The sequence below is a fragment of the Tamandua tetradactyla genome, chromosome 3 (assembly GCF_023851605.1).
Source record: "Tamandua tetradactyla isolate mTamTet1 chromosome 3, mTamTet1.pri, whole genome shotgun sequence".
Taxonomy (NCBI): domain Eukaryota; kingdom Metazoa; phylum Chordata; class Mammalia; order Pilosa; family Myrmecophagidae; genus Tamandua; species Tamandua tetradactyla.
In genome coordinates, this window is record NC_135329.1 from 11,176,604 (window position 1) to 11,192,649 (window position 16,046).

The 16,046-nt window shown below is 57.0% G+C and overlaps 1 protein-coding gene and 1 pseudogene across 1 annotated transcript; one reads left to right on the forward strand and one right to left on the reverse strand.

Annotated features, from left to right (window-relative positions):
- Window positions 1-4,505: 4,505 nt before the first annotated feature.
- On the reverse strand, window positions 4,506-15,997 carry SLC30A3 (solute carrier family 30 member 3). The gene is made up of 10 exons (XM_077152408.1): window positions 15,729-15,997; window positions 11,369-11,550; window positions 10,781-10,927; window positions 10,542-10,695; window positions 9,800-9,998; window positions 9,499-9,604; window positions 9,153-9,287; window positions 7,296-8,275; window positions 6,388-6,564; window positions 4,506-4,684 (listed from the first exon to the last, which is right to left on the reverse strand). The coding sequence occupies exons 1-8, from the start codon at window positions 15,821-15,823 to the stop codon at window positions 8,127-8,129; spliced, it is 1,167 nt and encodes a 388-aa protein (XP_077008523.1). The 5' UTR covers window positions 15,824-15,997; the 3' UTR covers window positions 4,506-4,684; window positions 6,388-6,564; window positions 7,296-8,126.
- LOC143676686 (large ribosomal subunit protein eL8 pseudogene) lies at window positions 11,935-12,854 on the forward strand (annotated as a pseudogene).
- Window positions 15,998-16,046: the final 49 nt, after the last annotated feature.

Consider the following 16,046-nt stretch of genomic DNA (forward strand, 5'->3'; position numbering starts at 1 on the left):
GCCCTGTCCTCTCTCCATTAAGTTGCACTCAAAGTCCTGACAAGCATCCTTGTCTCTTTTCCAGATACTGGGAGAACCCAAGTCAAGGTGGAAGGCAGGTAGAGCAGCTGGGTCCTGGCCGATGGGGTTCATTCTCTCCCGGTTAATTCTGTACTTAAGCGGCTGAGGCTGCCATTGGGGCCTTGGGACCTCAGTGTTCTCCAGCTGCCACCACTGTCAGGAGCCCCCCGTCTGCCGTCCCTGATAGCCTCTGCCTGTTACCCTTTTAGGACTGGCCTGGAACAGACGGGCAGATGCCTTGGAGGACTGATGAGCACCTTGGCTTGGAGACCCTGGGGAAGGGCTAGGGTGGAGTAGCTCATGACTCTTTGCAGGGGAGGGCTTCTGTGTGAGTTCTTCCATCCCATGAGCGTAGGTAGCATTAGAGAAGGCTCTCACTTATTCCAGCAAACTCAGCACTCTGGCTCCAGTGCCCTGTGTGCAGTGGGAATAGAGGACCAAGGTCATTGTCACCCTTGGTCTGGAGGCCTCTTAGGCATCTGGCTACTTCTACAAAATGTTATTTATACAAAATGTTATGTTAGCGTGTGTCCAGCCCCTGCCACCATTCGGGAGAAACCTACATACTAAGAGCTGTTAGCAGCACTGAAATCTATAGATGAACGTGGTTGAAGGGGAAATGTTAGGTAGTATATAGGGGACCAGTATTATAATTGGAAAAGAAAATCCGTGGAACTGCACTACACAGTGAACCCTAAGTTAAATTGTGGACTATAGTTAATAGTACAATTATAAAAATGTTTTCTCATCAGTTGTAACAAATGTCCCAGTACAGGGTGTTAACAGGGCAGTAGAGGAGAACCCTGGATTTTATGCATTGTTGTTCTGTAAACCCACAACTTCCCTTAAAAAAAGAGCTGTTAATATGTCAAGAATAGGAAAAGATGGACCTGGTGTGTTGAGAACATAGTGTGTGCAGGAGCTTTAGTCTCACCAACCATAACAACCATCTTCCAAACAAAACTCGGGGAAGTTAACGGGTTACTTGCCCAAAGTCACAAGGCACAGTCATGCACTATGTCGGACCGACTTCACGCCCACCCTCCCTGGCTCTCAGGGCATCCAAATATGGGGGGTGAGGACGAATCTGTGGAGCAGACTTCACAAAAGGAGTCTTCTCTTCACAGATAGGACAAGTCCTGGGGCTTCATGGAGTTGGGGCTTGAGCTGGATCCTTGAGGAAGGGGTAGCGTTGATGTAGGGGACCCAGGAGGGTCAAGAGCCTTTCTAAAGCTTGGCTGGAACATGGGAAGGGAAGCACGTGCATGAGGCCGTGTGCATCCAGCCCCGAGAGGATTCCTGCACGGAGAGCCAGATCTGCTTGGAGAATTCCAGCAGAAATACAATTCACGTCTGCAGGCCCTGGAGTTGGGCAGGACTGGGGACGATGCCCCCTACGCCCAAGAGCTGTGGGTTCCCTGGTACCACTGAGGTGAACTGCTCAGGCTGTCCAGGCCGCATCCCGATGGCCGCTCGCTCAGGTAAAGGACTCTGTTGGAGGCGAGTACATCATTTATAGAATGCTTCTACTCCTTTCTAGAGCTTCAGTTTCCCTTTTTAAGCTGTTCGAACAAGTCAGAGATTGTTTTCTCAAGTACTCTTGAGTACTTGGGAATCTGTCACACACACATTCCCTCAGAACTCAGAGATGGCCTCATCGTCAAGTAGCAGAGGCAGTGCTTGCTGCCAAGCGGTGGGAGGTGTTCCCGCCTGATCCTTTCTTTGGCTCTTCTCATCATAACACAGTTCTAAGTGGAATAAACATCTTCCCCCTACGACCAGAGATTAGAACTTACTACATCAGGAAATAAAATTAAAACCTATCAGCAAAAACAGTCTTTTAAACAATATGCCCATGTCTGAGCCTGACCTCCTCCTGTTGAGAACCAACCCCGTAGGCTCCGGGTGGTTGTCGTCAACCACAAAAAGTTTGAGAAGAGTTTCCCAGGCTCCTTTCTGAGAAACTTAAGAGATTTGATCTTTTTTTTTTTTTAACGAATACTGAACATAGCTCTGATTATGTGCCAAAAACTGTTCTAAGCACTTTATAAATATTAATATTCTTTTCGACATTTACTTTTGGATGAGCCTTTTAAGTATATTCTCCCTGTGCAAAAGGAATCTGACCTAACATGTTTGCTTATCAACTCTTCATTGTCTACCCTATATTTCCTTAAAATAGGGAATCCACTGAGCATTGCCACCTGCACCCATTCCCTGCCTTGCATCACTAACCAGCAGCAGCCCTGAGCATATCACTGCACCTCAGGGTTTTAAGCTGAAATCGCCAAGTTGGAAGTTGCCAATGTAAAATTGCTGGGCTCCTGCAATTCATAACAATATCCCTGTAGACTGCGGGGAGACGTTGTTGGAGGTGTGGAGCAGAGAATGAATAACACAATGAAACAAGTGCTTAGGGAAAACCTGTCTTGCAGAAGTTTCTAGAAGAGACAGAAGGAAAGGAACCATTCCACCCTCAGTGAGGCCAGCGAGGAAACTGAGTAAATGCAGATAATAGGTGAAGAGGGCCTGGTCTTACAGGAGGTAGACAGATGGGAATTGGGTAGAGTTGCAAGGTACAAGGGAGAGGGAGGAGTGGAAAGGGATTCTGTGTGTGAAACATTGAGATAGGGAGAAGAAAGAAAGCAGAAGATGGACCAGAGGGCAGGTTTGGAGTAGGGGAGGATGAATTCAGATGGAAACTTCCTGAGAAGTTTCAGCTGCTGTGAACCTCTATGGGGCGATGCCACACAGGTAACAGCTGGGGGATTGGACAAGGTGTGACAGAGCTGCCATCAAAGCAGGGACAGGGACGTTAGTCACTGACTAGACCAGTGCCTGATACACAGTAGGAGTGCAGTAAGCACTTACTGAATTGATCTTTGACATAAAGGGAACTATAATGCCCCCTATTAGTTCACTGAAGGAGTGAGAACAAGAAGAAATGAGCAGAGGGCTGAGAACTCCGAAGAAAGCCCTCAAAGAGGGGAGGAGGTTGGAGAAGGTGTCAGTCCAGTCAGATCCTACAAAGCCAGGGCAGGGACTGCAGGGACTTTGGGTTGACACAGTCGTTGTTAGTCTGATGCTCTGTGGGGTGCGCACCAGGTTTCCTGGGGCCAGTGAGGGACTCTGGAAGCCAAGGTCATTTGCCCAGTGCCAAGGAAGAAAGACATGCTGGCATTGAGACCTGAAGCCATCTGGAAAAGATTAGAAAGGCTGGGATACTGAGTGGGAAGGCAGGGGAAATGGACCTCTTGAACTGTGGTGGGCTTGGGTGGGGCAGGGTCTGGGGCAGGGGCATGGACAGGTGTCGCCCATGGGGGGACCTTAGGTCTATAAATTACCTCCTTGAGAGGCACTAGAATAATTGCCATCCAATGCTGAGGATTTACCCGGAGGTCAGCATCTGAGGGACCGACTTGTTGGCTCACAGGTGGGAGCCTGGGTCTGCTGCTGGGGACGGACCCCTGACTTCACCTGCATCTAGTGGCTCCTAGCTGAGCCTCCAGTCTGCGCCAGGCCGCGGGCAAGGAGCTGGGAGGCGAATGTGAGGAAAACAGCGCCTCTCCCCGAGGAGCACGCAATCTGGAGGCACCTGACCCCCAACGCTGCTCCTCCCGGAAGACCTGAGTCGCTGGGCCCGAGTCCAGCCCTGCTCCAGTGGGAGGCACGGAGGGCGGCGGCGAGGAAGTCTCGGGGCAGACTGCCCGGCCAGGGATCAGCAAGTTTGTGGTCACAGAATTTGAAACCTGCTTATTTTGGTAAGCTTTACTATCTTTTGTATTTTCTGGGTCTGGTTCCCTTTTGTTTCTCCCTAGGCTTTTGGCTATAGTTCTTTTAAAATGCACAGCCCATCTTGGTTGAGCCAAAAAAGAACGAGAAAATGAAATTTGGTGATAAGGCTATTTAGGTCAGAGAAAGTCAGGCAGGAAACCCCAGGACCAGGTGCAGTGGCCCAGCACCAAACGAGAAAGCTCAGAAAGGGTGCACCTGGAGACCCGTCACTGTGGTTCTTCCCTCTTCTCTTCCGGGAGGGTTTATCTTGTAGTAACGGAGACTGTTCCCCAGCAAGGTGCCTGCAGCTTTTCCCTGTGAGGGTGGGAGCTGGGAGTGCTGCTCTAAGCCAGGGTGGGGAAGCAGCTGATGGTTGTACTTTGCTTCTCCCCAGCCAAGAGGCACCGTTTAGGAATTCACCAGAAAGTCTTTCTGAGGGAATGGGATTTGGGGTGCAAGGGGTAGGGAGGAAGGGAGCAGCTCGTGCGTGGCCAGGAGATGTGTCCTTCCCAGGGTGGCTGCTCTGGCTCCAGACAGGTGCCAGAGGGTCAGCACTGATGTGGAGACCAAACGTCGTCATCCGAGTGAGCTTCGCCCAACCCAGGACTGCTTCCTGGAGGCACAGGATGCGGTAGGCAGGGAGCAGGTGAGGGCGGAGGGGAGGAAGGAGGGAGGCACAGGCTGTGGCCGCCCCCGGACCCCCTTCCCACCCCAGTTCTGACAACAGAGTCCACTTTGCTGGATCACTTGCCATCACAGCTGCATCTGCAACCTCAAGCTCTGACCAGTGGGATCTGGGAACTGTCCAGCAGCCCCCAGGAGGTATTGACCAGGTGCTGATGGGACGGCCCTGGAAAACCAAGAGTTGGAGAAAGGTAGCTTGGAGGGCTGGAGGTGACAGGTCCTTTGACCCTCAAGGAAACTCCCTGAATACAGTTCACAGAGGAGGAGCTGGGCGGCCCATCCTAACTCGGGTCCTGAGATCCCCCGCAGAGCCCTCTGGCTGCCTGCAAGGGGAGTGGGCACTGCTCCCACTCTGACAATCCGGCTCTAAGCAGCCTGTACTGGAGGACCAGGACGGGGCTGGAGGCTGGGGGGCTTTGGGCCCGCCCCTGGGTCCCAGCCCTCGCCTCCATAGCAGGGAGGTGTCTCCACTCAGCAGGGCCCGGCTGGCCCAGCAGCCCCAGACGAGCAGCACAGAGCTGGGGCCCGGGAATGCCTACGGGCCTGTCTCTGCAGCTTCTCCCTCTGGACCCTTGGTGCCAAGTCTCTTGTTTGAACCCACCACAACGGCACTCTCTCAGCAGGACAACCTGTCTCTCTCTCTCCCCGCTTTTCTCCAGCTCACCCTCTCTCTGCCGCAGCCTTTTCTCTGGCCCTGTCTGCTGCCCAGGCGGCCCTGTCTTCTCCTCCTGGAGTTAATCAGCTGTGTAAAGAGCTGCCAGGGCCGGGCTGATGGATGGGCCTCTCCCGCCTTCCCTTCCACTGGCTTCCCCGCCGCCCCCCTCCCCTTCCCCGACTCTCTGCCCCTCACCTCTCCCTCCACCACATGTTTTATCCTTAGGGAAGGACACCAAGGGAGAAGGGATTTCTGGATAAGCAGGAGGAGGAGCTGGGTTGGGGGGATGTGCTGATGGGGAATGTGCAGGCAGCGTCTGCAGATTAGGGTTCCCTGGCTTCCCGTGGGGCTGCTGTATGAATGAGAGAGAACACTTTCCATCTCCTTCTGTCCTTCCCTGTCCCTGACAGAGCGGTGCCTGGAGACGGGTGGCGGACAGGGTGGCTGGAGAAAGGCCCTAGGACTTGACACAGTCAGAACCGAGTTTGCCCTTCAACTCTTGACAGTGACAGGCTGAGTGTGGGCAGGTAAGCCTCGGTGTCCCTGTCCGGCAGTGCAGATAACACTATCTACCCCGCAGTGCCTTGTGCAAAGAGTGAGCTCAAGAGATGTTGGTTCCTGTGCCTGTGGCCAGGGCACTGAGCCATCCTGTCTCCCTGAAATTTCTCCCCTGCCTCTGGACCCACCCCCTTTAGTACATGCCCTCTAAACAACGCCAGGCACTGTCACACCCATAATCTTATGTAATCCCCATTTTTGCAATTAAGAAAACTGAGATGCAGGGAGGTAACCATGGGAGCCTGGGCTGTAGCCCTGGCCTCATCGCTTTCTGGGTAACCTTGGGGATGTCCCTTTCCCTGTCTGGGCCTCAGCGTCCTCTTCTCGCAGGAAGGCAGGGCAGGCTGCTTCGAGGTCTCTTCCTACCTTCAACCGTCCATTACCTCTCCTAGGCATCTAGGACGGGGCTGCAGCTGGGAGCCCTTCTCTTCCCTACCCTCAGCCTTTCACTTGGGGCCTGAAATCAATGAGACGCAAAATGAGGAAATACGGGAACTAGCAAAGCATGGAGAGCAGCTGGGGCAGTGTCCTGATGCACACGTCGCCTGCCCTCCACCCGGCCTGGCCTCCCAGGCCCAATGCGGGCCCAGCCCAGGGGGGCTCCCAGCAGGACAGCAGAGTGAGAGGCCTGCTTTCAACCAGTCCAAAGTCCTCACCTTAAACAGAGTAATGAAACCTACATGCGCTGGCGTGGAAAGATGTGTCCAGGGAGTGTGATTGAATCATAAAAGCAGGTTGCAGGATCTTATCTATCAAATGATCCCATTTATGCTGTTTACAAAAGTGCTCGCACAAAGAGGGCGGAGAATCTGGCGTGCAAACTGCAGTTACCTCTGGGAGTAAGGATATAGGGGAAACGTTCACTTTCTATGTTTCTTCAAATATATATGTGTCTTAAATACATACTGCTTTTATAATTATATTTGAGACAGTTTTACAGTAAAGATATTTCCATCATAGTGGGGAAAGGCCTCACAGAAATCCTGCTACATGTGCACAGCTTGATGAAAATGCTAAGGGTCTCAGCTTTGGGCGGGAAGATTAGTTAACTCCTGCTCATCCAAAGCAGTAGATCTAAAATCAAAGCCCAGAGCTTGATTTTTAAAAAGAGAAAATCCCCAGTCCCTTCGTGAGTGAGTCTGGACTGTGAGACCAAATGAGTCCAAATACATGGTCCTTGAAACAAAGAGGAAATCACCGTGAAAGGGGTCCTTGGTGTCCCCAGCCCATGCCTGGCTGCTGTGGGGTGGCTGGGGCTGAGGGCTCCCTGCCCCAGGGCACCCCACCCGACTTGAGAACCAAGCTCATGTCAGCACAGGGTGGTCTGACCACTCTGCCCCAGAGAGACGCCCCGTGGGCGCCCTGACCTACCGGAGTTTTAAGGATGAGTCCCCAGGACCCCCTGGCTCCTGGCCCTCCAGCTTTCTCCTGCAACCCACAGGGCACAGGGCTTTTCCCCAGCCAAGGACAGTGGCAGAGAGAGGAGGAATCCCCTCCGCTCTTGCCCCAGGCTTGAGCACTCTTTGAAACAGAAACAGCAGGAGGAGGGGAAAGGGACCCCTACCTCTGACCACCTCTTTGAGGCTGCACCGAGTGCAGCGCCCAGGAAGGGGCCGGCAGGGCTGCGTAAGTTGAGGGTTTCTGTCAGGGCCTGAGTGACCCATTCTACCTCCCGGTCTCGGAGAGTCAGCACCAAGGTTGGAATCCGCAGTCAGACATGAGTTTATTGGTGGAGCAGCTGTGGAGTCCTCCCTCTCTCTGGGATAGCCGGGGGCACAGCACCAACAGAGGGACGGACAGACAGACCCCCAAATGGACAGGTGGATGGTGCAGATTCACAGAGACCAGAGCACAGCCACACAGGCACGGAGACACAGGCCACAGCACCACGAAACGCACACACGCACACAGAGACAAAAACCACAGGGCTAGAACACACGGACAAAGTGCGGCTTTGGGGCTCCTGCATAGACAGAGCGAGGCCATGTGGGGAGGGGGCCCCGCTGACCTCCCCGGCCCAGGCACACCAACAGCACACAGAAAGGCAGACGCCGGCTGCCAGCCGCCTGCCGCCTGCCGCGTGCACAAATGCACGGAAAGGAGGCTCCCGGCTCTGCAGAACGGGGTGGGGGGCAGCAGAGACCATGAGGCTTCTGCACCCCCACCCCACCCCCGCGCCCAGGCCCAGGACACCCCAGCTCCTGCCTGCTCCTGGACTTCCATTGTCCCCATGTTTTGGTCCTGCCCACTGGGGCGGGGACATTTGGCAGGTGGAGGAAGGGAGAGAGTAAAGGGTGGGGACCCAGCTCGCAAGCTTCTCCTGAGCCAGGAGGCAGGTGTCAGAGTCCAGGGCCGAGCCTGGGCCTGGAGTGGAGTGAAGGGGGCGGACCACAGCTCAGGCTTGGGGGGGCTCCCGGCAGCGCAGGCACTGGGCCATCTCTGGACGGTACTGCTCCACCTGCAAGGTGCAGCTGGAGAATCCAAACCGGGAGAAGAGCCGGGACGAGGCTTCAGCCAGGACAGCTTCGGGGTCGGCGGTCGCATCTGTGGGAGAGTGATAAGGGGCAGCATCAGTCCCCAGGGAGGCAGGACCAGGCAGGGGCTGAGATAAGAATGGCTGAGAGCCTGGTGGAGGGGGCTGTGCGGCATTAAGGCTGGTCTTGAATGCGGAGCTCTATTTCCTTTCTGCATCATATGAACAGCATAAAAACATCAAAGAAATTGTTGGAGAGACTTAATGGACCATGCTAACGCACTAAACTGTTCTTATTTTTCTCTTCTCTTCTGCTCTTTGAGTATCAGCGTTCAACTATTTCAGCAGCAAGACCACCCCATTTTCGAGAACAAGCCAGATGATAAATATTCTGTCCATGGTCCCGCTAGAATTATCATCAGACACCCCACAATATTATAATATTTTTGGCATCCAAATTACATGTTTGTGATTGCTTTTTGCATCTGGATGAAACTCAAAAATCCTTTGTCAACTCATGAGTCACCATATATATTTTTAATAGTTGAATCATACTGTAGCTGTAATTTTACATTCAGCTTTTTTCTCTGAGCGTTATACCATAACCATTTTTGCCAGTCGGCACACACTCTCCATAATCATCACTTTTAATTGTCCTGTGGTGCGCCACTGAGTGGAGCTGTCCTATTTGCCTAATTGTGCCCCATCAGTAGTCCTGTGGGTCCTAGTGGGCCTCTGCAGGGCTGCTGACTCACTGCACTGCTTCAGAGAGAGCAAAGCCTCCCCCAGAACACCCCGTCCCGCTTCCTGTCTCCAGCATTCATTCGTGTTTGTGTCTGGGGGGGAGAGGGGGAACTGAAACAATCCTGGCAATTCATACCGTCCGTGCTCGGATCAAGAAAGGAACAAGGGAAGACATGTTTCCAGGAAGGAGCTGGCTGGACTCACCAATGGCCAGGTGTGCAGAGGCAACGTGGTACGTGAGCGTCAGCGCCCACAGGTGCAGCTCATGGGTTGCCCGGACTCCTGGCACTGACAGCAGGGTGTCCCTCACAGGCTCAAAGCCCACGCTGCGGGGGGCACCTGCAACCAGCACCCACCATCCTTACTGCCAGCGCCTCCCAGCAGGGCAGCCCCCAGGCCAGGCACGACGCACCCCCACCCTGTACTGCTTATCCCGGGCCTCCCAAAATGCATGCTCAGCCCCATTCCTCCTTCCAAGACCCAGCCCGACTCGCCACACTCTCTCAGGGAAAAGAGGAGGCCAGAGAGGGGAGCAGGGCATCTGACTCACCTTCCATGAGGACCCGAAGCACGTCTCGGAGGGTGGGAGCCGTGGAGCCAAGGGCACAGATGGAGAAGAGGAAGGTGCTGATGGGGTCGGCCGCCTTGTACTGAGGCTATGGAGGAAGCAACCTCTCAGCCCGGGAACCGGGAGCCTTTAAGTGGAAGGTCCAGGGGCGCCAGGCCTGGCAGGACCGGAAAGGCCAGCAATCCCTTCCACAGGGAGAGGAAACCCATTCCAGGGCCAGGAGTCCTGGGGAGCTGGGAGCTGGGGGTGGGGGAGACGCTGGGGAGGCCTCCACGGATCGTACCTTGAAATAGATGAGGATGGAGGCAGCCAGCACCCCAAGGCTCTGCAGGAGGTCCCCCAGCACATGCACGAAGGCTGCCCGGACGCTGGTGTTCCCCAGGGGCAGGGGGTCCCCGGGCCCCTCCTCCAGCGGCGCATACTCTGCCCCCCTAGACCCGTGGCTGTGGGGGGGCCCGGCCTGGTGCAGCACGAAGGCCATTCTGAGGGGAAGCAGAGTGGCTCAGCCCAGCAGCCTGCCCCGGGCCTCCTTCCTCTCCCCTCCCCAGCAGCCCTTTCTCTATCTGTTTTCTTAGCCCCAGGAAAAAGAACAACACTGTGCGAGAGAGGCGAAAAGTGTAGCCTGGGGGAGAGAATACCGGCCTCGGTGCCTGGAGACCTGGATTCAAATCCTGCCCTGCTACTTAAATGGCTGTGTGACTCGAGCCAGCCACCCAATCACCTCTGCAGACAGATCTTACTAACTGTAAACCACCTACAGCCCGGGGTCGCAGGGAGGTTGAACTGAGAGAACCGTGGTGAAAGCCCGTGGCTGACACACTGCAGGCCCTGCACAAACGCCTGCTCACTCTGAATTGTCCTTGTCTTTCCCAGTCCCCTTCTCAGGCGAACCCCCGGCAGGCAGGAGGAACCGTGCGTGCAGGTCTGCGGGCCTCTGCTGGGGAGCGGGCAGCCAGCTCTCCCGTCCTGGGGCAGGGAGCCTGGCCCCAGGGCCTGCAGGGTGGCAGCCCCGTCCTGGGACCTACAGCAGGTTGGCGCAGACTGCGATGCTGGCGGTCAGCAGCATGGCGCCCCCCTCGATGTGGTAGTCGCTGTGCAGCAGGCGGACAAAGGCCAGGTACAGGAGGATGCCAGTGACCAGCCAGAGGGAGGCCACGGAGGCCAAGGCCCCCAGGGTCTCTGCAGGGGGAGATGAGCCGTCAGGGGCCTGCCCAGGGGTCCGAGAGCTGCCCCCTCCCCAGCGAGGCTGGCGGCAGGGCCTTACCTGAGCGGTGCCAGCCAAAAGTCATGGTGCGGGTGGCCGGGCGGGTAGAGAGCCAGAGGGAGAAGAGGCTGCCCATCATGCTGCCCACATCCGCCAGCAGGTGAGCCGCGTCGGTCATGATGGCCAGGCTGTGCGCCAGGTACCCACCTGCAGGCCGGGCCGCGGAGGGGGTGAGGTGGGGTGCCCCGAGGGGCGTGGGAACCAGACGGGGGCGGGGGCGGGAGGTGGGGTGCACACCAAAATGGGCACCCTGGGCCCCCCTGCTGATGGAATTTCAGGGCACTTGTATTTCCTTCGTTTCACTCGTCCACACTTTCGAGTTTCCCCACGGTGGCAAAGTTTATTATATTAACAAGGAAAAATGTGATTTTTAGAAGACCAGCTCAACCTGACCACCCAGCAGGGTGCTGAGCCCAGCTCTGCCCCTCTCCCCTACCCCCTTCCGAGTCCTGGGGCCTCTTCAGGGCACCCAGCTGCCCCCACCCTGGCATCTCCAGCCCAGCCCAGGCCCAGGCCCGGGGCCCCGGTGGAGCATCAGGGAGGCCCGCGTGGGGCAGGGAGGGGCGGGGAAGCTGCTGTCCCACTCACCGACCACCTCCCCGGCCATGAAGACGCAGCACACGGCACAGGCCGCGCACAGCTGCTTCCGTGCCTGCAGCCTCTCGGGGCTGAGGCCGGGCGGCGGCAGGGGGTCCCTGTGGCAGGGGTGAACGGGCAGCTCCGCGGGCTTGGGCTCCTCAGGGCGGGGCGCTGGGGGCTCTGTGAAGAGACTGAGGCGAGCAACACGGTTCAAGCTGAAGCCTGGTCCACCTGCTTTGCACTCCCAGGCCCCCCAGCCTGGCCACCCCAGAATGGCCTCTGTCAGCTGGGGCCCCTCTCGCTCCTTCCCCAGGCCCCAGGCCCCACTCATACCCAGGAACCTTGTGGACAGACGGCCACGGGAGAGGGCTGTGTGTGAAAGGGACAGCTTGGGCCCCAGAGTCCCGTTTCCTTCCAACCACAGAGCCACAGAACCCCTCGCCAGAAAGCAGCTTCAAGACTGTCGGCCCAACACTTCACTAAATAAATGACAAGTGTGAGGCTCAGAGAGGGGAGGACTTACTGAAGTGACACAGGGTACTGCCAAGACTAGAACCCAACCGGGTTAACTCTTTATGGTAGACACAAAGGACACAGAAGCGGCAGGACATCGTTTCCGACCTCTGGGAGCTTTTGGTGAACAAAACAAATGTGTATGTGTTGCACTATGATATGTGGCAGAAGCTGACCGCGCCGTCAGGGACAATTCCCTTTGCTTTCTCCCTCGTCCAGCCGCCCACGAGGCTGAAAGAACAAAAGGCGGCTTTGCCCCTGCTGCAGTAATGAAGCAGGAGGCCAAGAAGGGGGAAAAACCTGTTTGAGAAAAGGCCCAAGGATTTTGGCAATGGACAGGACATCCAACCCGAAAGGGACATCGTCTGCTTTGCCACATGGCCCCGCCACATCCACTGGCATAGGAAAAGGCCATCGTCCAGAAGCGCCTGCGAGGGCCACGGCCACCAGCCAGTCCACCCAGTTCTCGGACCACCGGACAGCTGCTCATTTGCGCCAGCTAGCCTGTAAGTGCAGACCAGAAGCAACTCGAGAGGAGGAGCAGAGTCTGTGGACCCAGGCTGAGAAGGAAGCAGCTGGCATAGATGTCACCCCTGCCCTTTAGGCAGAGCTGAATACAGTCACCTCCTTGGTGGGAAACAGGGAGGTCCTGCTGGTGGAGACTGCACAGGACATGGACCCCACTGAGCTGGCTGAGTTCCTGTCTGCCTTGCTGCATAAAACCGGGGCTTCCCCACCTTATCATCAAGGGAACATCTAAGTCCACAGAAAGACCTGTACCACCAATGCCTTCACACAGGTTACCCTGGAGAGCTAGGGAGCTCCGGCTAAGCTGCTGGAAACTATTGGGACCAATTCCAAGGACAGATGTGATGAGATCCACTGTCACAGGGGAAGTAAGGTCCTGGCCCCAAAATCTGTGGCTTGCACTGCCAAGCTGGAGAAGGCAAAGACTAAAGAATTTGCCACTAAACTGGGTTAAATATTCACAGTTAACTTTACTATATATAAAATCAAAAGCTCTCCCTCAAAAAAGAAAGAATGCCATCAGGGCTTGGAGGATGGTGGGACAGATGAATTTTAATGAGGAAATCAGGAAGCAATTGGAGGAGGTGACACGTGAGGAAGGCCTTGAAGGATGGGAAGGGTTTTACTTCTTTTTTTTCCTTTGAACGGGCAGACACCAGGAATTGAACCCAGGTCTCTGGCATGGCAGGTGAGAACTCTGCCTGCTGAAACACCGTGGCCCGCCCAGGATGGGAAGGCTTTTGATAAAGATGGGGCACGCAGTCCCAGGCAATAGAAATGTGTAGCTATGGTGGTATGGAAGATGCAGAATAGACTCTTAGCACATGGTCCTGGCTTCAGTGCGGCCTCCGCCCCAGGTCCTATGCCCTCCCTAGACAAGCAGCTGAAGTGTGGCCCTTTAAGAGGGGAGTGGAATGTTGGGACCCCAAAAATCTGAGGTTCCTGACACTCAGAACTGATGGCCAGATTCCAGAGCTGGGTTGTCAGGGACAGCAGGGAGTACAGAATGCTATGCCTGTGGGTGGTAGTGGTAGGAGCACTGGATTGGGAGTCTGCTCCATGCTACCTTGACCTCAGTCTGACCATAAGCACCCAGCAGAGGCCACCTTACCTGCCAAGTGCCATAAGCCTCCCTCGATAAGTGAATGGGGGTGGGGGTCTCACCTGGGAATGCCAGAGGCTGAGCTCAGACTGAGCCTGAGATCCATTCTGGCCCAGTTCTCACCTCCAGTACTACCCAACTTGTGCCCAGCAAGGACAGAACCTTCCACACAATAAGGGGCCTAAACAGAAAATTCTCTCGGAGGTGTGACAAGAATACCCATGAGTGACAATGATGGCTCCAGACAGAAACGTGATCACAGCGGTGCCGTCTGGTTGTAGCAGAGCTCTGTCAAGTGGGCGAATTGAGGTTTTAGGGAAAGTGGGGGGATGTTTGATGCTTGTGGGGAAAATTCAAGGGCTGTTGGGTAGAGTCATTTCTTGAATCTCAGAAGTCCCTTCCAAGACTTAGAATCCAGGTGTGTATCATTCTGGGTGTGTTTCCAGAGAAGATGAGATGAGGGCGGCTTTGAAAGCCATTTCCATTCATTCGATGAGGTGTGCCACGCAGCGTGCAGAGAACCAAGCCCAGGCTGAGGGAGAGGCAGATGTGCAAAAATTCACTACAGCAAGGAGAGGCTGGTGCCGTGAGGGTCAAGAACAAAGGGCTTTGGGTGTGTGTATGGGGGGGGGGGGGAGACATCACAAAGGAGCTGCTGAAGGAGATGACACCTAGGTGGAAAAGGGTACACCAGACAGGTGGAATTTGACAATGACAAGGGTTCGGGCTTCAAGTGTAAGTGTTGAGGAGCCCAGGGAACGGCTCTCCGGAGCGTGGAGGAAGATACATGGATTGATTTAGCAAATATTTCCCGAGCCCCTTCCTGTGATGTCCTTGCTGACGTAGTAGTCTGGGAGGAAGAAAGGAGAGGAGGTAGAGGGGTTTAGAAGAGACCAGGCCAGAGGTGCCTCTTTTGGAAAATGCTGCGGAATTTGGTGACTAATGGTCATATGAGAAGATGAGCTGGGGTCAGAGACGTGGGTCTGAGGAGCAAACAGATGCTGGGTGGCCTTGGGGCAGTGGGCAAGATGCCTTCCCTGGCCCTGAAAGCACCGTGCAGCCGGCAATCAAGGTAGCCAGCCATCAACAGGCTGCTCCCTTTTGTTCTGCATGAATTGGGCACTAAAGCAGCATCCCTTTCCCTGGGGAGAAGGGGTTTTGGGGGTTGGGGGACACATTCTGTTTAAAGAGAAGGAAAGGTAGTTTCCTCTCTCTGGCCCTCTGAAACCACAAACAAACAACAAATAATATAGAATGGGGAGAAGAGGGAGGTAAGGCCTGGAGCCGAGTCCAAGGGATGTCTTGCAGAGATGCCAGGGCCAGGGCTGGAGCCCCACAGCTGCCCACATCTGCAGTCCCCTGCAGGACGGAGCCAGGCGGGATGTCTTCCCTCCCTTCTGCTCACCTTCCCCTACCCGGCCCCGCCAGGTCTAAGGACCCCACCCAGGGAAAGAACGAAAAACACACACAGGCACCACGTCAGAGACAAAGGGACAGGGGCTGGGAGAGGAACAAAGATTGGGAGAGGTGGGCAAAGAGCAAACGCCGGAGACCCGGTGAAATTCCAGAGACAAACGGACCGTCACTTGAGAGATAAAATGGCCAGCGGGGGTGGCCCGGGAGGGCCCGGCGCGGCCGCTCCGAGGGCCCCGGGCGCGGGGGCCCGCCGGGCGCGGAGGCGGTTCTGCGGCCGCCCCCGGCCCGCTGTCCCGGCCGCTCGGCGCGCCTCATTTCACACCTCGCCGCCTCCGGCCCCGTCTGTGCCGAGCCGGGAATACCCCCCGCCGCCCGGCCCGCACCTGCTCCTCCTCGCCGCCTCCTCGCGTCCCCGCGACCGCTCGCCCCCCCAGGGGCCGGGAAGACCCGCCGCCGAGCCGGGGGACCCACCGCGGGCCGCGGCTGGAGGGGGTTGTCCCGAGCCCCGGGGCGCGCAGGGCAGGGCCGGGGGGCCTCGGCTGCCCAAGCTCCGGCCTCCAGGACCCTGGAGCGAGGCATCCTCGCGGCACCGGGCATGACTCCGGCCCGACGGGTGTGCCGCGGCGCGGCCGGCGGAGGGGCCCCCAGAGCCGGGAGAAAATGGGGGTGGCCGGGAAGCGGCATGGCGGGCTTGGAGCGTCGGGCCGGCTTGGGGAGCGCCGCGGTGCGCTGGGGCGGCCGGCGGAGTCCCGCGGCGGGGGAGACCCCGAAGGGGGCCGATGGCAGCAGGGCGGCCCGGGTCTGTCCTACCTCTTCAAACGCAGGCCGCCGCCGCCGCCGCCGCGATCCCGGGGGCTCACCAAGCGAGTGGCCTCCGTGCCCCCCGTGGCGGGAGACGGCTCCATGTCGCCGCTGTCCCCACCGTCTAGGCCCCACCGCCGGCGGGAGAGGCGGGGCGGGGCCCGCACCGGGTCCGAGCAGCCCGCCGACGCCCGGACTCCCCGCAGGGCCGCGGGGCCACCGGAGTGGAGAGAACTGCGGCGACTGTGGCGCTGGGAGCCCGAACTGCAGATCCCGCGGCCGCTGGAGCCCCGCCCCGCGTGGGGCGAGCGCCCCGGGCCCCGCCTC